This window comes from Diadema antillarum, unplaced genomic scaffold, assembly GCF_040938485.1.
Source record: "Diadema antillarum isolate AM-2024a unplaced genomic scaffold, OU_Dant_1.0 scf00000136, whole genome shotgun sequence".
Classification (NCBI taxonomy): Eukaryota; Metazoa; Echinodermata; class Echinoidea; order Diadematoida; family Diadematidae; genus Diadema; species Diadema antillarum.
Genome location: NW_027271025.1, coordinates 2,315,329 through 2,335,219, shown reverse-complemented (window position 1 = coordinate 2,335,219; position 19,891 = coordinate 2,315,329). Strand labels below are relative to the sequence as shown.

The 19,891-nt window shown below is 37.9% G+C and overlaps 1 protein-coding gene across 1 annotated transcript; it reads right to left on the bottom strand.

Annotated features, from left to right (window-relative positions):
* Positions 1–368: 368 nt before the first annotated feature.
* Positions 369–14,280, bottom strand: LOC139721010 (membrane-associated transporter protein-like). Its single transcript, XM_071632340.1, has 7 exons — positions 13,803–14,280; positions 10,012–10,167; positions 7,442–7,700; positions 3,526–3,761; positions 2,979–3,089; positions 2,190–2,398; positions 369–581 (listed from the first exon to the last, which is right to left on the bottom strand). The coding sequence occupies exons 1-7, from the start codon at positions 14,278–14,280 to the stop codon at positions 369–371; spliced, it is 1,662 nt and encodes a 553-aa protein (XP_071488441.1).
* Positions 14,281–19,891: the final 5,611 nt, after the last annotated feature.

Sequence of the window (19,891 nt, the reverse complement as noted above, 5' to 3'; positions counted from 1 at the left end):
AGCACTCCAGTATTTGCATATTCACACCGACTGTTCAAGAACTGTTTCATGAAAAATTCACAAAACTTGAAAACGCTATAACTTCGTTATTTCCATCCGATTTTGATCAAATTCTCATTGTTGTATAAAACATCTTACTCTTTTTTTTTTCCAGACTAACATTTAATTACAGTGGAACTCCCCTTAAATGGTGAAATCCTTCTTCTAACCACTTCTCATGACCTTACAGTGACCGACTCCACATAAGATTGCGCCATCAATGCTTGAATTCTTTGTTCAGTTTGTTCTTGAAATTTGAAATTTATTCAAAAAGTTGCTGTGTTATTCCCGTTAAGTAAAACACAAATACCCGAATATAATCAATATCCCTATACTTCATATGAAACTAGAAAAGCTGCACATATTACTGACATTAGCGCCAGCCCAGACGACGATATAACTACGGTGAGTTCCGATCCTGTTACTGTCACCAGAGGACCAATGGTGATCGCTGCAAAGATCTGTGCTATGAATGCCATGGCAAACAGCATGGCCATGTCAGTTCCCTGGCCGCGGACCAAACCATTCTCAGGGTGGGTGAACTGCATGTCAGAGACGTGCGGTGAGGAATGAGGAAAATAAACAATTCTAGATGTAAGTTAGAATGAGAGGGGATATTCTTGTGAAACAAAGCAACATTAAATATAAAACAGAATCAATTTTGACTTTAATAGCACCGTTATAATTTCAAAAATCATTAAACGACCAGAATCTTTTTTATTAAACTTTGAACTGCATCATGTAACTAATATTGATAACGACATCATGTTCTCTTTTTTGTTTTACCCCTCTCCCCATCAAAACACATACACACACGCACAGTAATGACAACAACGAAAAGAAACAAATAAAACCCGATACACACAGCTTGATTTTACTCGTGCATTATTGTACGTCAGATTTGAATTCAGAAAGTGATTTTGTTAAGGGCATAATAACGTCGGTGGAGCATGATGCTCAAAGTTAGCAGATGACATTTAGTCAACACCCTTAACACATTATTGCAATTAAATCATGCCAAACGGAAGAGGAAAAACAAGAAACTTCAAATTATGACATTCACATGATTGCCGAGAACCAAACAGACATGGTTGTTTTTTTCCAGTTTCTTTCTTTCGTTTAATCATCAAATTGCTCTTCTGGCTTCAATGTTACAATTTTTATACTACTAAGTTTTCTTTTTCAGTCATTTTCATTTCACCTATGATGAAAGGAGGGAGAAAAACAAAATTTTTTTATCAATATCCAGAAATTTGGAACGCCAATTGTCGTCAAACATGGCAGAATCTGGTCCGCGCAAACAGAATAATAATATGCTTCTATAGAGTACCTTTACCTCCTTAGCCCAACTTAGCAGACAACACTTAGTACGTCATAGCACTCCAGTAATCGATCACCAGTACAACAGGTGTATATTTTCACGACGTACTAATCACCCGGACAGACGCGTCAGCAGCGTAACAGTGGAAATCACATTGATAACTAGACTTCGAAATTTGCCAAGACTGTCAAATGAGGTGATCCGTTCAATCCGTGATATATCAAGGGGCGGTATGGCCATGTAATTTTTGAAATGTTAAAGGGATGGTATAGTTTCGGTTGAGGTAGGTATGGGGCTTGAGGTTTACGACGCTTTTTGGATGGTGATTTTTAGAGATAATGAGAAATCTCTTATGAAATATGAAAAGACATAATTCTATGAGTAATTTAAAGATTATTTGATGGAAATTGGTTTTAAAATGGCTGAGATATCCATAACAAAGCAATCCTAATAAAAGTTTGGACCCACTTTTTATTAGGATAGCTTTGTTTTACTTTGTTTTTGGATATTTTAGCCATTTCAAAGCCGATTTTCATCAAAATAAGTTTGAATTCCTATTAGAATTGTAAGCTTTTCAACATTTCATGAGGTGTTTTTAAATACCTCGCAAAAAGTTAACAGCTGAATTCTCAAGTCAACCAATAGGCCTACTATACCATCCCTTCAATCAAAGAGTAGATATATATATATATATATATATATATATATATTTTTTTTTTTTTTTTTTTTTTTTTTTGGCGGGGGGGGGGGGGGGGGGGGGGGGAATCAAGCAACCAGGATTCAAACTCGGTATCTTGTGGACGATATGCTACAGGTTTCGAATAATCACCTCTTTCGATCTGTGGTAAATAGCCAGGATATCGTAAGGGACTGTCTGTATAGTGGAGAAAAGGAGGGCGAACGTAGAACACAGGGCGAGAGTCACGAGCGGGTAGTCCGTCAGTAGAGCCAAGCTGCCGACGCACACGGCGTAGATGAGTGGACAGGTGACGTACACCGCCTTGAGACTTACGTATTGTGTGATCTTTATGAAACAAACTGTGATTTGAAGGATGAAATACAAAGGAAATTACAATAAACTGCCTTCTTTACTCATATTTCAAGTCATTCATCGTTAAAACTAACGCACTACATGTATTTGATCTGCAAGTTATGAATTGATTATTCATTATCAATCAATTTATGCAATTATACATTACTCGCAGTCATCATCTTGTATAATCTCAAATACCACACTATATTATTTTGTCTAAAAATTAATAAGCGGTGTATCACAGACACTTTGACATTTTATTTTTAATCTGTGAAAAAGAATTGCGCGCTGGTTAATTAGGTATGAATTGATGAAATTTACAATGACGAGTGACAGCGCATGCATGCAGCATGCACACAGTGCATCCTATCGTAGGGGTTCTATTGATTACTCACACACAATGCAGTTTAAAACACTCATCAATAATATACGAATGAATGTCACGTGATTTCAATTAAACCAATCACAAATTATGTCTTCAATGCCCAACTTTACCGTGAGAGATACAGCATTGCCCACAGACAGAATTAAAACAGAAACAAAGGATAAGACAGAATAAAAGTTAAACAAGAAGTGATATTATACCTGAAAGCAATGCAGAAGAGTATCCAAAGATGCAGAGACCCCAACTGCCTAGTCTCGTTCCAGCCTCATAGGCCTCGAAAGCTGTGGTGTTCAACGGTGCGTCCGGGTTTCCTGGAGTAAAGAATCGCAATAGAGTGTTTTACATTCATTTTTCTAATTTAGTGGCTTTGAGTTGATATTTTACATCTTTTTTTTTTGTTTCGGGTACGATAGAATTTCAATACGTAAATAAGCATATCATACCCCCTGCAAAGGGAAAATCGTTGCCGACACTATAGTGACGGGAAAAAAAAAAAGAAAACCCGCCAACGACAACAAACACTAAACAGAATAAACAGCAGAAATCAGTCACGTGATTAATGGATATAATTTGGGATGGTATGAATTTCTTGATTTATTTGTTACATTTCCGACAGAACTGCCATTGTTATGCACTTTCTTAAGACATTATCAAATCTAGGTTAAACATTTACGCATCACGCCGCAAAGAAACAATGTTCTTTGCATTGACCTGAAAAAGTCGAAAAAAGAGAAAGAAATATCTCACCGCCTACTACAGCTTGGGCGAAGTAATCAGTGAAGTACAGGAGAATAACGCAAAAGGACGAGAAGCCGAAGAAATGCGTCACGCACAGCCAAACGAGCGCTCTGGGCATGCGCAAGACAGATTTGATGCGATCGCCAATACTGGGGGCGCTCTCCAAGCTGTCACATGACTCGGCAGATACGAGCTCGGTCGTCTCGGTGTAGCTACAGCTGGCATCGTGCCCGTCAGTTGATCTACTACGACCAGTGAGAGAGAAGATATAGTTAATGAAATCTTGAGGGATTTTACTGAAGAAAAAAAAAAGCATACATGGAAGTCAGTGGCTCTTGCGTCAGGCTGCTTTTATTGCAACTGATCGACAAATTGCCATTTATCGACGTAAGGAACTATTTCACCGGATGAGACGTCGTTGCGACTGCCGCGATCTGCGCGAGTCGAAAGACCAAAAGAGGGCTTGCATCCTCACCAAGAAGGCGAGGCCAGGCTGACTTCCGAGACGTCCCCAAATAAGGTGACAACTCATTCGCCCAGAAGTCGCGAGACGTCGCTATGAGGTCTCCGATACGTGATCTCAGACGTGGAGACGTCTCCGTGACGTCTTTACATTGGCACCGGTAGGTCGCCATGGGTCTCCGCAAGATCGCGGAAATGTCTTCGGAGACGTCGCGCACAACATCAGTTTCCGCGACTTCTTCCGCGAATAAGCCGAATGCCCACTGTGCGACCTGAGCCTGCGAACTGGTGGTGAGTTGGTGCGAGCTGTATGGGGCGCCAAGTGTCACATGGCCTATTTCGTTACGAAAGCAGTCATTTCGTTGAGAAATAGGCCATGCGACACTTGGCGCTCCATACAGCTCGCACCAGCTCGCCACCTGCTCGCAGGCTCAGGTCGCACTGTGGGCATCGAACTCACGATCTCACCTTCTGATTATTATAGAAAGGCGTCATATCCACCAGACCAACGACTAAAGTATCGACTAGACAAATCGGTGTTTATTAAAGGCATTAATAGAATTTGCAGATAAAACAAAAAATCTTCACGATAATTCTAAAAAACATATTGCGAGTTTAGGGATAGAAACAACCAATGCAAAAATATTAATCAGTATAATCATGTTTAAGTATTGTTAAATATACAAAATCTGAACAATAGTTATTATAAAATTTTTTCTAGAATAAACCTCTACAGTTATTGTTTTTGAGAAAAATGGTGATATCTATTTATATTTTAGGCTCTATTGCACAATTTGTTTATGGTAGGATATTTTGTGATACAACTGACCTTCACATATGCATCAAAATAACTGTAGCATTTCGATTTTTTTTTTCAATCACTGCCATTTCAATTCAAGTCAATTCAATTAAGATGAAATCTTATCTCAAATAAGACATGTTTGTTATCGATATAGATTTTAAAAAAGTACAATGTATTACAACAAAAGAATATGCATATAATTATGGAACTCGGTGGTCTAATGGATATGGCGCCTGCCTATATCGTTCAGAAGGTCGTAGGTTCGAGCCCTACCCGAGTATGAAGGGCATATATGCCCACGAATTTTTATCATGGCTTTTACTCGGAGACTCAATAATCGGTGTTTGTTTACGTTGATGAAGGGCAATTTGTCAGACAGTTGCATCAAGAAATCATCTTATCAGTTTTATCATCATTGCATTGGCACCTCCGACTTTCACTGCATATTTTTATATTGCATAAACATGATAAATATCAGATGGATTGAGATTGCAGAAGGCAAATTTTAACAGGCAGGTGGGGATACACTCGCCTAATGGCTAACCAACCTCTACTTGCATCTTTAGCATAATGTTTAGGACTTTTTTTCCTACCTGAGCAAAAGTCATGAAAAAGAAGGAGAGTAAGAAGAAACAGAAGAGAAGAAGAATCTTCAAATTCATTTTTTCAAAACTTTTGGAGAAAAGCGGGCGGGATCACTTCAAGTTTTCAGTGTGTTGGCGATATTGTAGAGTAATTTATGAATTCAATGAATTTAAATATGGTTAAAGTATACGACATGACGGTAATAGGTGCTCATATTTGTGGAAGAAGATGCTTGTTTAACCCTATAAAGCACTAAAAATGGACAGTATGATAAAACCATACGGCATAACAGGCCACTGGCTTGTGGTTAGGGGGTATAATGGTTAAAGCAATCATCGACACAAAAACAAGAAGGACAATAACCCATCACTGCATTTTGGGTTTAATAAAATGAGTTAGATTCAATTTGTTACTGGACCTTGAGCAATTAAGACAGAAGCTACAACTAATCGCAAATGAAGAAAAAAATTCTAAACTGGCCTATTAAATAGACACGCATGGGCTATCTACTTTTACCTGTTATTCTAGCTGTGTGCATCGACAAATTATAAAAATGGACAGTCGCGACTACCCACAGATACTTTGTGCTGGTAGGCTTAGACGTAGAGTGATAGTTCATTTTCAATAGTGCCTTTATTGGCAGCTTTGGACAGTTTTACTGTCCGGGGTTTTGATCATGGCGTTTGGAAAAACACAGCGAAGACCGGTAAAACAGTCGATAACTTGGCAGTAGAGGCACTAAACGTGAGCTGTCATGCTACGTCCTCTGGCTCCATCTTCCCGTCAGAGTTATATTCATCAAATATAATGCAGCGCCCATCACGTACGTGTCTAAGGCAATTTCGTGCGATCATGTACCTATGCAATGTGTATACCAATAATATTTTTACCTCCGCCAAGGGAGGAAGTTATGTTTTCGTTACCGTTTGTTTGTTTGTTTGTTTTTTTGTTTGTCCGTGTGCAAAATAACTCAAAAAGTAGTCAACGGATTTGAATGAAACTTACAGTAACGTTTGAGAATGACACAAGTAACAGATGATTAAATTTTGGTAGTGATCCAAGAATTTTGGGGGATTTTTTTAATGGAATAATGCCGACTATAACAGTAAAAGTGAATTTAATGATGATCCAGTTATATAACAATGACACGGTCTATAATTAGACAAAAAGTAAATGGTTAGCTATGTAAATTTGTGTAGACCTAATGTGTTTAAAATGCTATGGTGTTCATGTTACCACTACACCGGTCACTATAAATCCGAATCCGCACCCACAGAACAGCCCTACGGGAACAAAATAAAGTTCAACACGATAACCGGACATCAGCTTAATTTTGCTAGTATGTAGGAAAAAGAAGTGGTACTCGAAGATGTCTGACTTCATTGGATACAGACACAAGTAAAGAGACGAACTTCGCTTTTGGATTTGGTTTGCGTAATCCACGCGACTTCCTCTTACAAAGAAATATCCTCATTCAATAAAGGCAAAACCCAATGTGTCTCAAAGTTTAAAAACTGGAATAATAGCTTCATTACTGCGTCTGAAATGATATGAAACCTGCAGGGAATACGAAAATGAGTCCGCATATTAAGTGCTGAATGGCATCACCAAGTACAGCAATTGTCAGCAAAGCCCGATGGAGAGACACTTATAGTCGACTGCGAAATTTCCAAGTTCTTAATCACCCCTCGCTTGTCTTGATCTCACATCAGTACCAATTTACGAAAATAAATTCATCACCACTTTATTAGATCACCTTGTAAATCAACACAAAACAAGAATCGATTACATAAATGATAATGAGGACGTATGTACGTGTATATACTGATACATTGTATGAAGTTCAGCCAATATACACCTTTTCTGGTATTAATGATATATATAGTTTTACAGTTCCATTTTTTTTCCATCCCAATATGAATCTAATGTTAGGACCCCATGGAAGAACAGCCATGTCTTCGCAGACAGAGCTGAATGGGTGATCCTTCCGTATATATTCATAGTTATAATTTATATTCATTGTATATACACCTGCACATAAAAAAAAAAATACGAATACACCCACAGTGTGCTTACCCGTAGTGATGACGAACACCGTTGCTATTTGCGTCATTAGGCAACAAAGGAATCTCCTCGAGATCGCCCTTGTCTTTCTCCCCTCCGCCCTCGGCCAGGGATTCTTCAGGAATGCTGACCAACGTCAACGGCACGCACACGATATAGATTAGGACGTTGAAGACGAAGATGACTTCGTAGTTGTTGCCGAAGATCGTTCCAAGCCACGTCTGTTTCCAGTTGATGCCGTTGACGAGGTAGGCCGTGCCACACCCAATACCTATACACACAAGTGAAATAAATTGCCACAAAGATATTCTGTTTAAACTAATCAATCATCCTACGTGTACTTGACATCCTTTCCGCTCTCCATCTATTCGTTCCCCTCCCATCTCAACTAATCTCTTCTCTTCCCTCTATTTCCAATTCTCTCGTCCTATCTCTTTCTCGTAAGCGGAGCTTCCGCTCCAGTTTTTTTTTTATTTAAACTCATCTTTGTATAATAACTTTATTATATTTCATTATGTGTCCAATTATTTGGAGCCTAAAGTAATATAAACTGTGCTTTTAATCTGGCTGTCACTTTGCCGTAAGTCAATTTGATCTGAACTGTACGTTTTTACCTTTCTACATCATGTAAAACAAAATCTGATTGAATTGTGATAGCCATTGTGTAATTTAGATTTGTTGGTTTCCTCGTTTTCATATAGACACAAAGTGGAAATAAATGAATGAATAAATGGATGAATGAATGAATGAATAAATGAATGAATGAATGATCGAGTGAATGAATGAATGAATGAATGAATCAATCAATCAATAAGTGAATGAATGAATGAATCAACAAATGAATCAATAAATAAATGAATCAATAAATAAATGAATAAATGAATGAATCAATCAATCAATAAATGAATGAATGAATGAATGAATCAATATATGAATGAATGAATAAATGAATGAATGAATGAGCGAGTGAATGAATGAATGAATGAATCAATTAATCAATCAATCAACCAATCAATCAACCAACCAACCAATCAATCAATCTATCAATTATACAAACAATCAAACAATCAATCAACCAATCAATCAATCAATGGTTTAATAAGACGTGCAGAAATGTAAGTGTTGTATTCCGATAGAGGCTTCCTTGATACATGGACAATAAAAAACAATAAAACGGCACCTGCAACTTAAACACCAGTCAGAGAAAAGGAGTAATCCCCCCCCCCCCCCCCGCCGTTATACCCAGCAGGAACATTACCTGCACCAGACACCCGCATAGTCCCGACTGTCCGACAATATACGAGAGACTAGAAATACAACATTGTCAACATGAACTCATTACTTTAATCTTTACATATAATGTGCATGTACGTGTACGATTATGTATCGCGAGTTGATATTGCAAGACGTACTACAATGTACACTGGAGATTTCCATCACTGACTCAGCCACCCTCCATCTTCCTTTCTCCCTCTCTTTCTCCCTCTCTTTAAACTTATCCTCCTCTTCAACGAGCATCATGTTCGACCCCCTTGTTTTATTGTATAAATGTTATGTATCATCGCTACCAAAGAGTACAATCTTTTTGCTTGTTGTTGGAACCCGTTTTTATAGAAATTCATAGCGCTTGTAATTATGTCACAGATGCGTTACGAAAATTGTTTAAATTGTTCAGAAATAAATGTCACTTTGTGTAGTACCATATACTGTACGGATATATTCTATAATGCTTGCTAATATCGCTGAACGTTGATGGAATTGAAAACCGATGCCATACAGAGAATCGAATCGAATCAAATCAAATCAAATTAAATCAAATCAAATCAAATCAAATCAAATCAAATCAAATCGAATCAAATCGAATCGAATCAAATCAAATCAAATCAAATCAGCATACAATGAATATTAATGTATTTTTCAGTAACAGCGTACACCGAAACTACAGGTGGAAATATACCTTCACAGACATTAATTTTGATACACACCTTTAGGTTATAGATGTGAAAGGTATGTTGGACGGATCAAATGAAGTACATGTGATAAATTATGACGACAGCAGCACCATATTATGGTACTTAATAGCTACGATTTAATTTCGATCGAAACAAAAACAATTATGAAAACCCTCGAAAGGATGAGAGTCTGTGAGAAGTGATATGTAACCCACTAGACAGCAGATGACGGTATACCCATGCCTACATACGTATAACAGTCCAGAACATACTGTTGCTATTAAGAGTTCATTAAAGTTTAATGCGTCAACGTCTAAGTGTAGAAAGGAACAATCAATTCCGTTGATAGATGACATCGACAACCGCAGTACGTGACTATAATGTTACGATTTCAAATAAAGAAATAACAACATGAGACCTTTCGAATGAAGAATCAGCTATGAGAACCTGTTAGAAGTAATGTGCAACGGGTGCACGTCACGAGTTCGACACCCACGAATCATAGTTTTACTTTCATTTTTTTTATTTCTTTTGTTTTTTACGAAAAATAAGGGGGGAGGGGGTGCGCCGGTTGCACCCCCTCTGGATCTGCCACTGCGAACCCTGATGCATACGTCATAAAAGACCCACCTCCAATGATCGATCTGATAAAAAGTCCACGGCTGGTATCTGAAAACTCGCTGACATCCAAGAGGTATGCCCTCGACAGTGACTCGGTCAGGAAGGCACAGAGGTCGACCAGGAAGATTCCGACCATCGCTGCGGTTAACGCCCACTCCTCGTTGTCTGGATGGATGACCACCAAGAGTAGAAAAAAAAGGGAAGAAGGACAGGGGTGTATGTTCGTTATTCTGAAGGTTCGTTAATCCGAAAACGTCCTAGTACTACCGAACCTTTGGAATGACGAACCTCTTTTCGTTTTCGGAGCATCGGGAGAGAGGGGGATGATGGTGGATTTGGTATGAAGAGGAAATTGAGATGAGTTTAATAGTCCATGCCGGTTCATTATAGTTTGAAACACTGAGTTAGTTTCGCTCGATTGATTAACTTGCATTTACGTCATACACGCACATAACGAGAGAGCTATTTCAGAGTATAATATCTATAGACGGCACAGCCTACTATGAAACAGAGACCTGAAATGCAATAATGCATGACTATATGCGACTGCATTGCTATCAGCCTTAGATATCAATACTGACGAAATGATAAGAAATGCTGGGAATGCCATGAGAATGAGACTAACGTTTTAAAGGATGTGCTTTCACTGCGCCTGATTTCTACACAAAATGGGCCTTTTAATTCCAAGAGATATTTGCTATCATACTTTCACCTCGAGAATGTGAACCGCCAGTCCTGCAACCTCGCAGTTGCAGCTATACCGTATGTCCCCCCCCCCAAAAAAAAAAAAATAAAATAGATAAAAATAAAAATAAAAATAAAATAAAATAAAATAAAAATACAACGGGACCCTCCGCAATGATATCTTTACAAATAGTGAATCAATCAAAATACACATTCAGGGTATGAACCACATCTTACAAAAACAAAACAAAAAAAAACCATTCGATTTGCTTCAGTGGTCACAGAGAAATGAGGAATTTTGTAAAGGATGTCAAGACTCTCTTCCCTCCAAGTTCTGTCTATTGTATTCACACACAAAAGCATCGAAGTGTTAAACTTCGAGGAATCAGACTCATGACATGCTTTCAAACATTTTAACATTCCACATTTCTCTGTGATCGCTTAACCAAATTGAATGGAGTTTTCTGCAAAATAGAGCTAAGATGTTATATTTTAAGACCCTGAAGTAGCATTTAGACAGTTTAATCATTTTGGGTGTTATCAATGCGAAAATTTGATTGTAATATTTTTTTTTTGGACATACTGTACAGTACCGCCTTTTAAATTCATACAAGTAAAATAGAAGAGAAAAGCAATGGACCCTTAATTATCTGCGTGGCACATTACTTTCCTTTACATAGTTCAGGTAGGTACGTGTGTGAAATTTGTAGACTTTAAACTTATTGTCACAGAGAGTGTTAAACGCTTTACAGTCGTTCATATTACGCCATCCACATTATTGTAAAATTTTATTGACAACGGACTCCCACGATCTCTTATTATATTGCAAAGTCAGGCGGTATTCGAAATACATGAGAATATTTAAGTAGTTATGTTAGTCACAATATTACTCTAATGATTAATATTTGATATTTGTATTTTTATGAGCTCCTTCGTGGAGACTTTATGAGTTCCTTTGCGGAGACGTTATGAGCTCCCTCGTGGAGACATCCTGGTATATTCTTATATTCCTGCTTAAAACTTTTAAGATTTATTATATTTGTTTTATGTTAGTATTACCTGGGGCAAATTATTTGTTGTATAGGGCCCCAATTTTTCTTTCTCTCCCTTCTTTCTTTAAACACAACAACACATGTTAGTCATTGCTTAACAAATATCTATGAGTTGTTTGAAGGTTTTATGAATTGATAAATATGTCACTTCTGTGTGACACGGGACATCAGGTAATAAGTGCCGTAAATTTTATCATGAGTGGCAGGTATACATACGCAGATATCATGCCAGCATGCAGAATTATACACTCACACAGTGCACCATTCCAATCTGAAATGACACATATACCATAATGGACAATAAGAGGTTTACGTCAGTTGGTGATTATGTTAGGTGAGTCACAAGTCTCAGGGTACCAATAACAGCCTCATTATACCAAACGTTCAAATAATTTGCACTGCTTCATCAAATTCATTGCCCACTTAAGTGTTGAATTATTGACATGAAGTAAACACAGCAGTAATGTTGATAAAGAGGAAAGTGTTTATATATTACAGTTATCGTTAATACATCACACTTGCTATTTACATCGTAAATGACATCCGGGGTTTTTGTTCTATTCCTTGATTTTCCATCTTCACTCAATAATGGTGCATCGCGGACAACTTCAGCTATCACATCCCTTCCAAACCCCACACACGCAAATGCACGCACACGTTGTATAAGATTATGATTGTACAATGATTATGTACAATGTGCAAGATAATGTATGCAAATATAGTAATATATCCTTTCACTCCTGGGACTCGGACAAACATGAACATCTGAAGAGTTTGTTCGCAAAAACCGATAATTCCATTAATTTTGAAGATTTTGAAGTACGGTCTCTGTCATAAAGTACAAAATAATACCTTTTAAATGATATATTGGTCACTACATATAAAGGTACATTTTTGAAATTATGGTCAAAAGACGCGAAAATTTTCTTATTATTCTATTTATTTTTCTTGACTTTAATCGCAAATATCTCCATTTGGCAAACATGGACTTATCGGTTTTTGCGAACAAACTCTTCATCTCTTTTATTGGCATTTAGAAAGCACGTTATATTTGTGATTGACTTAACGGTACAGGACATCGGTTAATGCGAACATACTTTTCCACCTCTTCATGTAACATAAAAGAAAAAATCAACAACATTAAATTATTTTCTTTGGGTGGCATTCACACATTTACTATATACAGAGACGTCTGGACGTATATTGATTAGCCTTTTAGCAGTCGTGTGATCTACCTGCACGAAGGCATGTCAACAATATCTCTACATCTATTCCTGGGTTATGCTTCAAATTCTGTCCATTCTCGTACACATGACCAATTAGGCAAAACCATGGTGTCATTTATAAATATAGTCACATTTGCAAAGACCAAAATAGGCCTTCGAGTCCCACGTTAGCCTTGCGTGTAATAGTGGGACTGTATCGCAACTATTCGCAAGTATGCATGAGGGGGAAAGATACCAGATGCATTAAAGAAAAACAAAAGCAAACAAAGTCATTGTAGTCAGTATTGGTACTTCAAGTTCATAGCAATAAACGAAGGAAACTTGCACATGACAAATTCCACTCAGCAAAGGGCAAGTATACCAAACAGGGCACAGAGAACTTAGAATCAAAACGAGGCACTTCTTTTCCATGTTGGATTTCCCCGCCCCCTTCAGCTGCCCTTAAATTCAGTAATATTTATAGGAGTTGTGATAGCAACTAATTGGTAATATCAATGTTTCACGTAGATATACCCCCCCCCCCCTCCGAAAAAAAAAACCAGAACTAAAAAAAAAAAAAAAAAAAAAAAAAAAAATCAGCATTCCGTGACATTCTTAAATGAAACCTCCATCGTTCTTTTCGTTATACTTATCTACCGGAACTAACATGAGTATCCCAGTTAACATTCGCCATTGATAACGCGACAAGGGACGGCTAGCGAAAATAGGAATGATTACATTAGAAATACAATTTAAAAAAAACCACAAGTGTACCAGAATGCCTAGTAGTGTATATAATAATGTAGGTTAGCTTCTCACGATGTAAAATATGACATTAGATGGTATGCCTTATTCTCACCAATATTCTCCACGTTGAGATAGCAAGCTGAACCCAGAAGGGTGAGAATGTTAAGGACCACCAAAAAGGGTCTCCGGCGTCCCCATTGGGACGTGCAATTGTCACTAAACGAGCCCAGAACAGGTCCGAGCGTGGAGCCCAGAATTGGACCCAGTAACCAGCATATTCCGTACAGGTAAAGAGGAACGCCGAGTTCTAATAAGAGCGGCGAGCCGAGGGCAGTTTCGCAGCCGAAGGCGAACTCGATCGCGAACTGCTGGGAACCGTTGAGGAGCAGCTGGCAGAGAGTCCTCCTCGGCCGGCGTCGTTTCTTCGAGCCGCAGCGTTCTCCATCGATGAAGGTCCCCACTTCCTCGTCCAGACTCCCGCACAACCTCGGCGACTGGTCCTTCCCATTTTCCTCGACCACGAAATCACCCGTCACTATGTCCTCACAAAGTCCATCCCCGCCGGTCCCATTAGGCTGCTCGACCGTCATAGCGGCGCTCTACCTTGGGTATCTCTTGGAAAACGAAAGCTTCCGAGTACAGGAGATGTGGACTTCACTGAAGCCCTAGTCCTCATGGATAACCGACGAAAACTTCAAAACCAAAACAGATCCAATCAAGAAGTTGTGACGAATTTTTTTCTTATGATTTTCCGTTCGGCGAATGGCGTCTTTACGGCCCTGTATACTTCGGCCGCCTCGTCTCAAAAGCCTTTACTGATGAGGCTGCGCATGTTAGGCCTACTAGCATACGTGATCTCTGCTCAGAAGGACGAAAAGAGTGTATACCAGCAATACTTCGCTACTCGGATAACATTGACAAGATGCCACTGACTCAAGGGTAGTATGATACAGTGACATGGGGGGGGGGGCACAATTTGCATTCATGTGGACCTGCATCCACTGGTATCGACCACTTAACAACAACATCAAAAAAAAAAAAAAGGTCGCATGGACCGATTCAAGTTTCAAGTTTTCCTACAAATATACATTATCCCGTTTGAATATCCTATAAGTTCATATAACCATGGAGATTTTGTGGCTCTATGATATAACTTTTTACCCATACAAGTAACATTCAAACACGTTTAATTTTCTACCGTATATTCCGATGGCTATATATAAAAGGAACGTTTATCTTGTTTTAACAGGGATTTTGATAACGCTTTAAACAAGATTAGTGTTCACTTTCCCTATACTTGAACACGAGGATGACATCTATATGGGCTTATATTTCGCTCCAAACAGTCAAAGAGTCTGCTTACGAAAAGTAAAACAGTGAAGACCTCGAGTCCCTTTGTAAATGTTTTTTAAACAATGAATTACTGTTAAATATAGATAAATGTCAGTTTAGGCTTATTAGATCTGAAAATAAATTTGCAATATTCAAAAATGTTCATGTTGGAAAGCATATACATCGGGGTCATATTTTATGAAAACCAAGTACGTATCATGGACTTCAAAACTTAAATAAACAATGTATGACAGAAGCAGAACCCTCTATGATATTCATATTTTTCCATATAAGAAAATTAATTCATAGAAAGATGTTTCCCTAATGATAATATACACAAAGTCCTCATGAAACCCCATTTGGATTATTGTAGGATGATCTGGGCCCCATTTCACAAAAGATGTTAGATAGCAACACTTGCACTGGTTGCTGGAATGGTAAATTCCCATAGCAACAGCCAATCAGGAAGCTGGATTCTTGGCGTTACCATGACAATTGCCACAATTGCCATTCCAGCAAGAGTTGCTATCATATCAATCTTTCTATGAAATGAGGCCCTGGATGACCGGTCACATGAGTAAACTAATCGACAAGTCATTCAGAATAGATGTCTATAAGAAAAGGCTGGTCTAACATTGTCCTATATAGGTGTTGATACCCATCTCAATAGGGAAACATTTTATTCTTCTCTATAGAGGTTGGTCGGCTCAAAGAAAGAAGATGGAACAAGCCTTACTCTTCAGTATTCCAATTTTTGCATGACCTTGCCCCATCAACTCTGTCTTCCAGTGTTCGAATTGTTTACTACTTTATCATGTTTATTGACCTTTTTGAAACACACATTGATCGGTTACTATTAATCAAGCATTCAGACACTGCAAACACGGTTCTCAATAGGCGTTTTCACATCAGCCCGATGTTTCAAAATAGCGCGCTATTTTCTGACTTGGGAAATTAAAAAATATCTCGAGCTTGGATTTTTATCGGGCTGATGTGAAAACGCCTATTGTCAACCGAGACACAAAGCCACCATTCCCGTGAACTAACCTATTCTCAGGGCTAATTTAGCAAGCCTTGACTGGTTTTAAATGTACAAAAACAACGATGTTCACGTGTCTTTTTAAAATCATATTATGACTATCTTCAGAAAACAGATGAAAGCATTCCCGGACACAAAGAAAAACACGCCAAAAACATATAACTGAAATTGAAAAAAAAAAAAAAACTATCTGACTCATTAGAACTCAGCCGTTAAATTCCCCCGCAAGTATACACTTTTCTGTATTGTATGGACTGGTTTTTTTCAAAGACCAACATATATATATATATATATATATATATATATATATATATATATATATATATATATGATATCAACATCAACATGATTGCTTAATATTATTTGCTTTGAAATTAGAAAATAATGTTCCTGTATTCTCCGTTATGTTATATGATTTCAATTATTGAATGAAATGAAATAAATTATAGAATAAAGGAAATATGTTTGCTATATAACGTTCTGATGAAAAACTTCAATGAATTAATGAGAATTACAATTTTAAATTGAACTTCGTTAGATCAGAGTTTAGAACAAACACCCTCACACACACCTACGCACTGAAAAAAAAAGAAGAATGGAACTATTCCTACTCCAGAGGGGGAAAAAATTGCTACGACGAGAGAGTAAGATACGATAGCTGTTCTTGATGAAATTTTGCATTATAGTTAAATTGTAGTATACTTATGATGCATATTCACGTGTGCTTATCACTCTTCCAAAAAGGGGGGAAAGATGAAGAAGAGAATTATATAGATGCGGGTCGCAAAGCATCTCGACTCGATACGATAGAGAAAATCCATAAAGCTGCTGGTATAGTGAGACGACATTCCAGCGCTGCCTTCATTGAGTCATTTTGTCTTGTCATCGTCAAAATGTCATGTGATACACCTTGTTATACACCTTCGCATGTCTCTATCGTGTAAATGTGCACTCAGGCCTTTACCCGCATTAGCGCTAGATTTATAGTTGAACTGGCAGGCCGGGGAGGGGGATAGTCGACTTATTGTTTTACAACATAAACACAAAACTTCATAAATTCTCAAAGCATTTTTACCTCCTTTTTGGCTTGCTTATATTATAATACTGAGTGTATAGTTTTTAATGTTCATATTTTGTTTTACTAGCATTGTCACTGTCTTCATTCATGGTCCGTACATCTAGTTTGACAGAAAATAACGCGTTTTAGGAAGTAGCATAATGAAGAGACCGGTACACTCTAAAACACAAATGTTGAATTAGCATTTAAAAGGGCCGAGGAATGACAACATTTTCAAAGTGTTGGTTTTCCTGCTAGATTCAACATTTAAAATTTTATTTTAAAAGTTGGATGCAACACTTCAAAAATGCTGTCACCCCTCGGCCTTTTAAATGTTGATTCAACATTTGCGTTTTTAGAGTGTATATACATGCATTTTGACAATTCACACTGCTCCCCCTTGCATTATTTTGTACACAAAATTTATAGTGATATGAATATAGATGTTGATATAAAGATCGTGTATAAAGATACCACAAGTCACGTATTTACTGAATAGATTTAACTTTGGAGTGATTCGATGGTGAATTGCATTCTTCTTACATTAATGTCAGAGAAGAGAGAAAGTTTACAAAATCAAAGGTGTGGGTCAGTAATACGCATTGGAAGGAAATAAGCCAGTTCACGGTTCCAATCTGAGCATGTGCAGATTAAGGTCATTGCAGACCTTCTCTTGAAATTGATTTGCAACTGAGGTATTCAAAACCTATAGATAGGGCCTCATGACAACTGTGTTGTAAATGAACCAGGTGCAAATTTGTATTTATAGGTGATTGTGCATTTTTTCCAGCAACATTAACAAAAGCCATTCATGCAGCATTGACATGTAAATTACCACTTCTAGCATGTCTGTTTTCAACTGCTCTTCTTGAAGAGAATTCCATGTATAGCAAAGTCTGTGGTTAGAGAGGTCATTGCAGGCTAGTGCTCACTGTGAACTGGCTTATTGCGGTAGAGTCAGGGTCTCATCTGTATGCAATATAATTATTAAGAAAATATGCGGACTATTGAAAATCCGAAGCTTTAACTTCTAATTTAACCAAAGCTTCTATGGTTTTAGGTTCAATTTATGGTGAATCGATCAACCCAGCCCCCGCGAGCGTACACACACACACACACACTCATCCGGACAAAAGATTTATATGTCAGAAAGGCGCGTTCTGAGAGCGGAGGGCGAAAGAAACAGTATACTAGGCTCGAAACCAAAGAGGTTCCAGAACCTCTTTGGTATTTTAAAGAGTTTGTCTCATCTTGGCCTCGCCGCCAACCCTTGCCGCAAACATGCACCAGAACATTATGTAATTTTGCGGGCACCCGTGTGAAGAACATGCATAAATAATAATTCGATTATACAGAAATAACCACATTTTCTCATGGTCGGCACACAGAGTGGTTCGCCCCAAAACACCAGTCACAATTTGTGCTGGCACAAATGGAGATTAACGACATGCCCACGCTGACCCTGATAAGTTGTGCGCACAGTTTACGGGAATTTCGAAATCTCGTATTCAATGGGTTAAACGTAATATCCTGTAGAGGCCGCACCTCGGCGGGATCGAATGATGACCTTGTTAGTTTGACAGAAACCAAACCCTCACTCTGAAAGTACTCAATAAAACATGAATAAAGTTCCGAGTTTCTCGTAACGGTAGCGACGAATAGTGGTTCTACGTTAGAACAATATTATCAGGCAGCACACCCCCATGCCGACAATACATGTTGGCAGTGCATGCATGGTGCCTGAAAAGATGATCTGCCTCAAAGTATTTCTTTATTTTTTATCTTACTGCGACACGAGTGACATTTATTCGTGGCTTGTTTGTTATCTATCGATTCATTAATATATTCATTAATCTATTCATTAATCTATAGCTTAACCCTAAAAAGACTGGGGGGGGGGGGCTAAAAGGCCCCCCCCCTCGACATTTCGCGCGATTACTCAGCAACACGCAATGCTCTCGCCGCGATGCTCTATGACTTTTTTCTTTCGAGTTTCCCGCACATTTTGACACCAAATTTGTGACGCCCGGGGGTACGGTTCTGAAGTTACATAACTTTTTGTACATGCACGTGAGACCGTAAATGGCTCAAAAATGTGATTTTGTGTACAAAGTCAATACAAATTGAGTTTTATCACATGGTTCATATAAATATGCTTATTTTTACTCTCAATGGCTAAAATCAATTTGTTTTAGTAGTATTATGCTTCAAAAAGGGTCTGCCACAAATTTTGCTGAAAAAAACAACAAAAACAAAAGGTCAAAAAAACAAAGAAATACATAAGAAATTCATAAAACAATAAAATAAATAAGAAATTAATTTTGATACCGAATTTTTTTTCAAGTACATTTGTTAAGAATGCTACAAAGAATATCTAGGCCAAATATGAGCACTTTTGGAGCTTTATTTACTGATTTAGATAAAAAAGTATGATTTCTCGCATAAATTAGCATAATTAATCAAAATGAAATAAAAGAAGACTATTTTGGAAAATTTGAATATACGATCTTGTAGATTACATCGCACACTACCATTGTGCAAATTTCCGCGGCGATCGCGCGATCCACGGCCGAGATCTTAAGGGGGGGCCCTTTAGCCCCCCCCCCCCCCCCCCAGTCTTTCGAGCTACCAAAATAGCCCAGTCTTTTTAGGGTTAAATCTATTCATTCATTTATATATTCAATTATGTATCTCATTCATTTATCACTATTAAATTTGTCAATGATTCATTCATTACATATCTACTTTACATTTGAACATCTTTTCTCATCAT

Excerpts from the sequence above, each read along its gene's own strand:
- LOC139721010 (XM_071632340.1), bottom strand. The coding sequence starts at position 14,280 with ATGACGGTCGAGCAGCCTAATGGGACCGGCGGGGATGGACTTTGTGAG. Across the intron at positions 3,762-7,441 it reads GGTGTTCGTCATCACTACGG|TAGATCAACTGACGGGCACG; the intron begins GTAAGCACACTG and ends CACTGGTCGTAG. Across the intron at positions 3,090-3,525 it reads CGCCCAAGCTGTAGTAGGCG|GAAACCCGGACGCACCGTTG; the intron begins GTGAGATATTTC and ends TCTTTACTCCAG.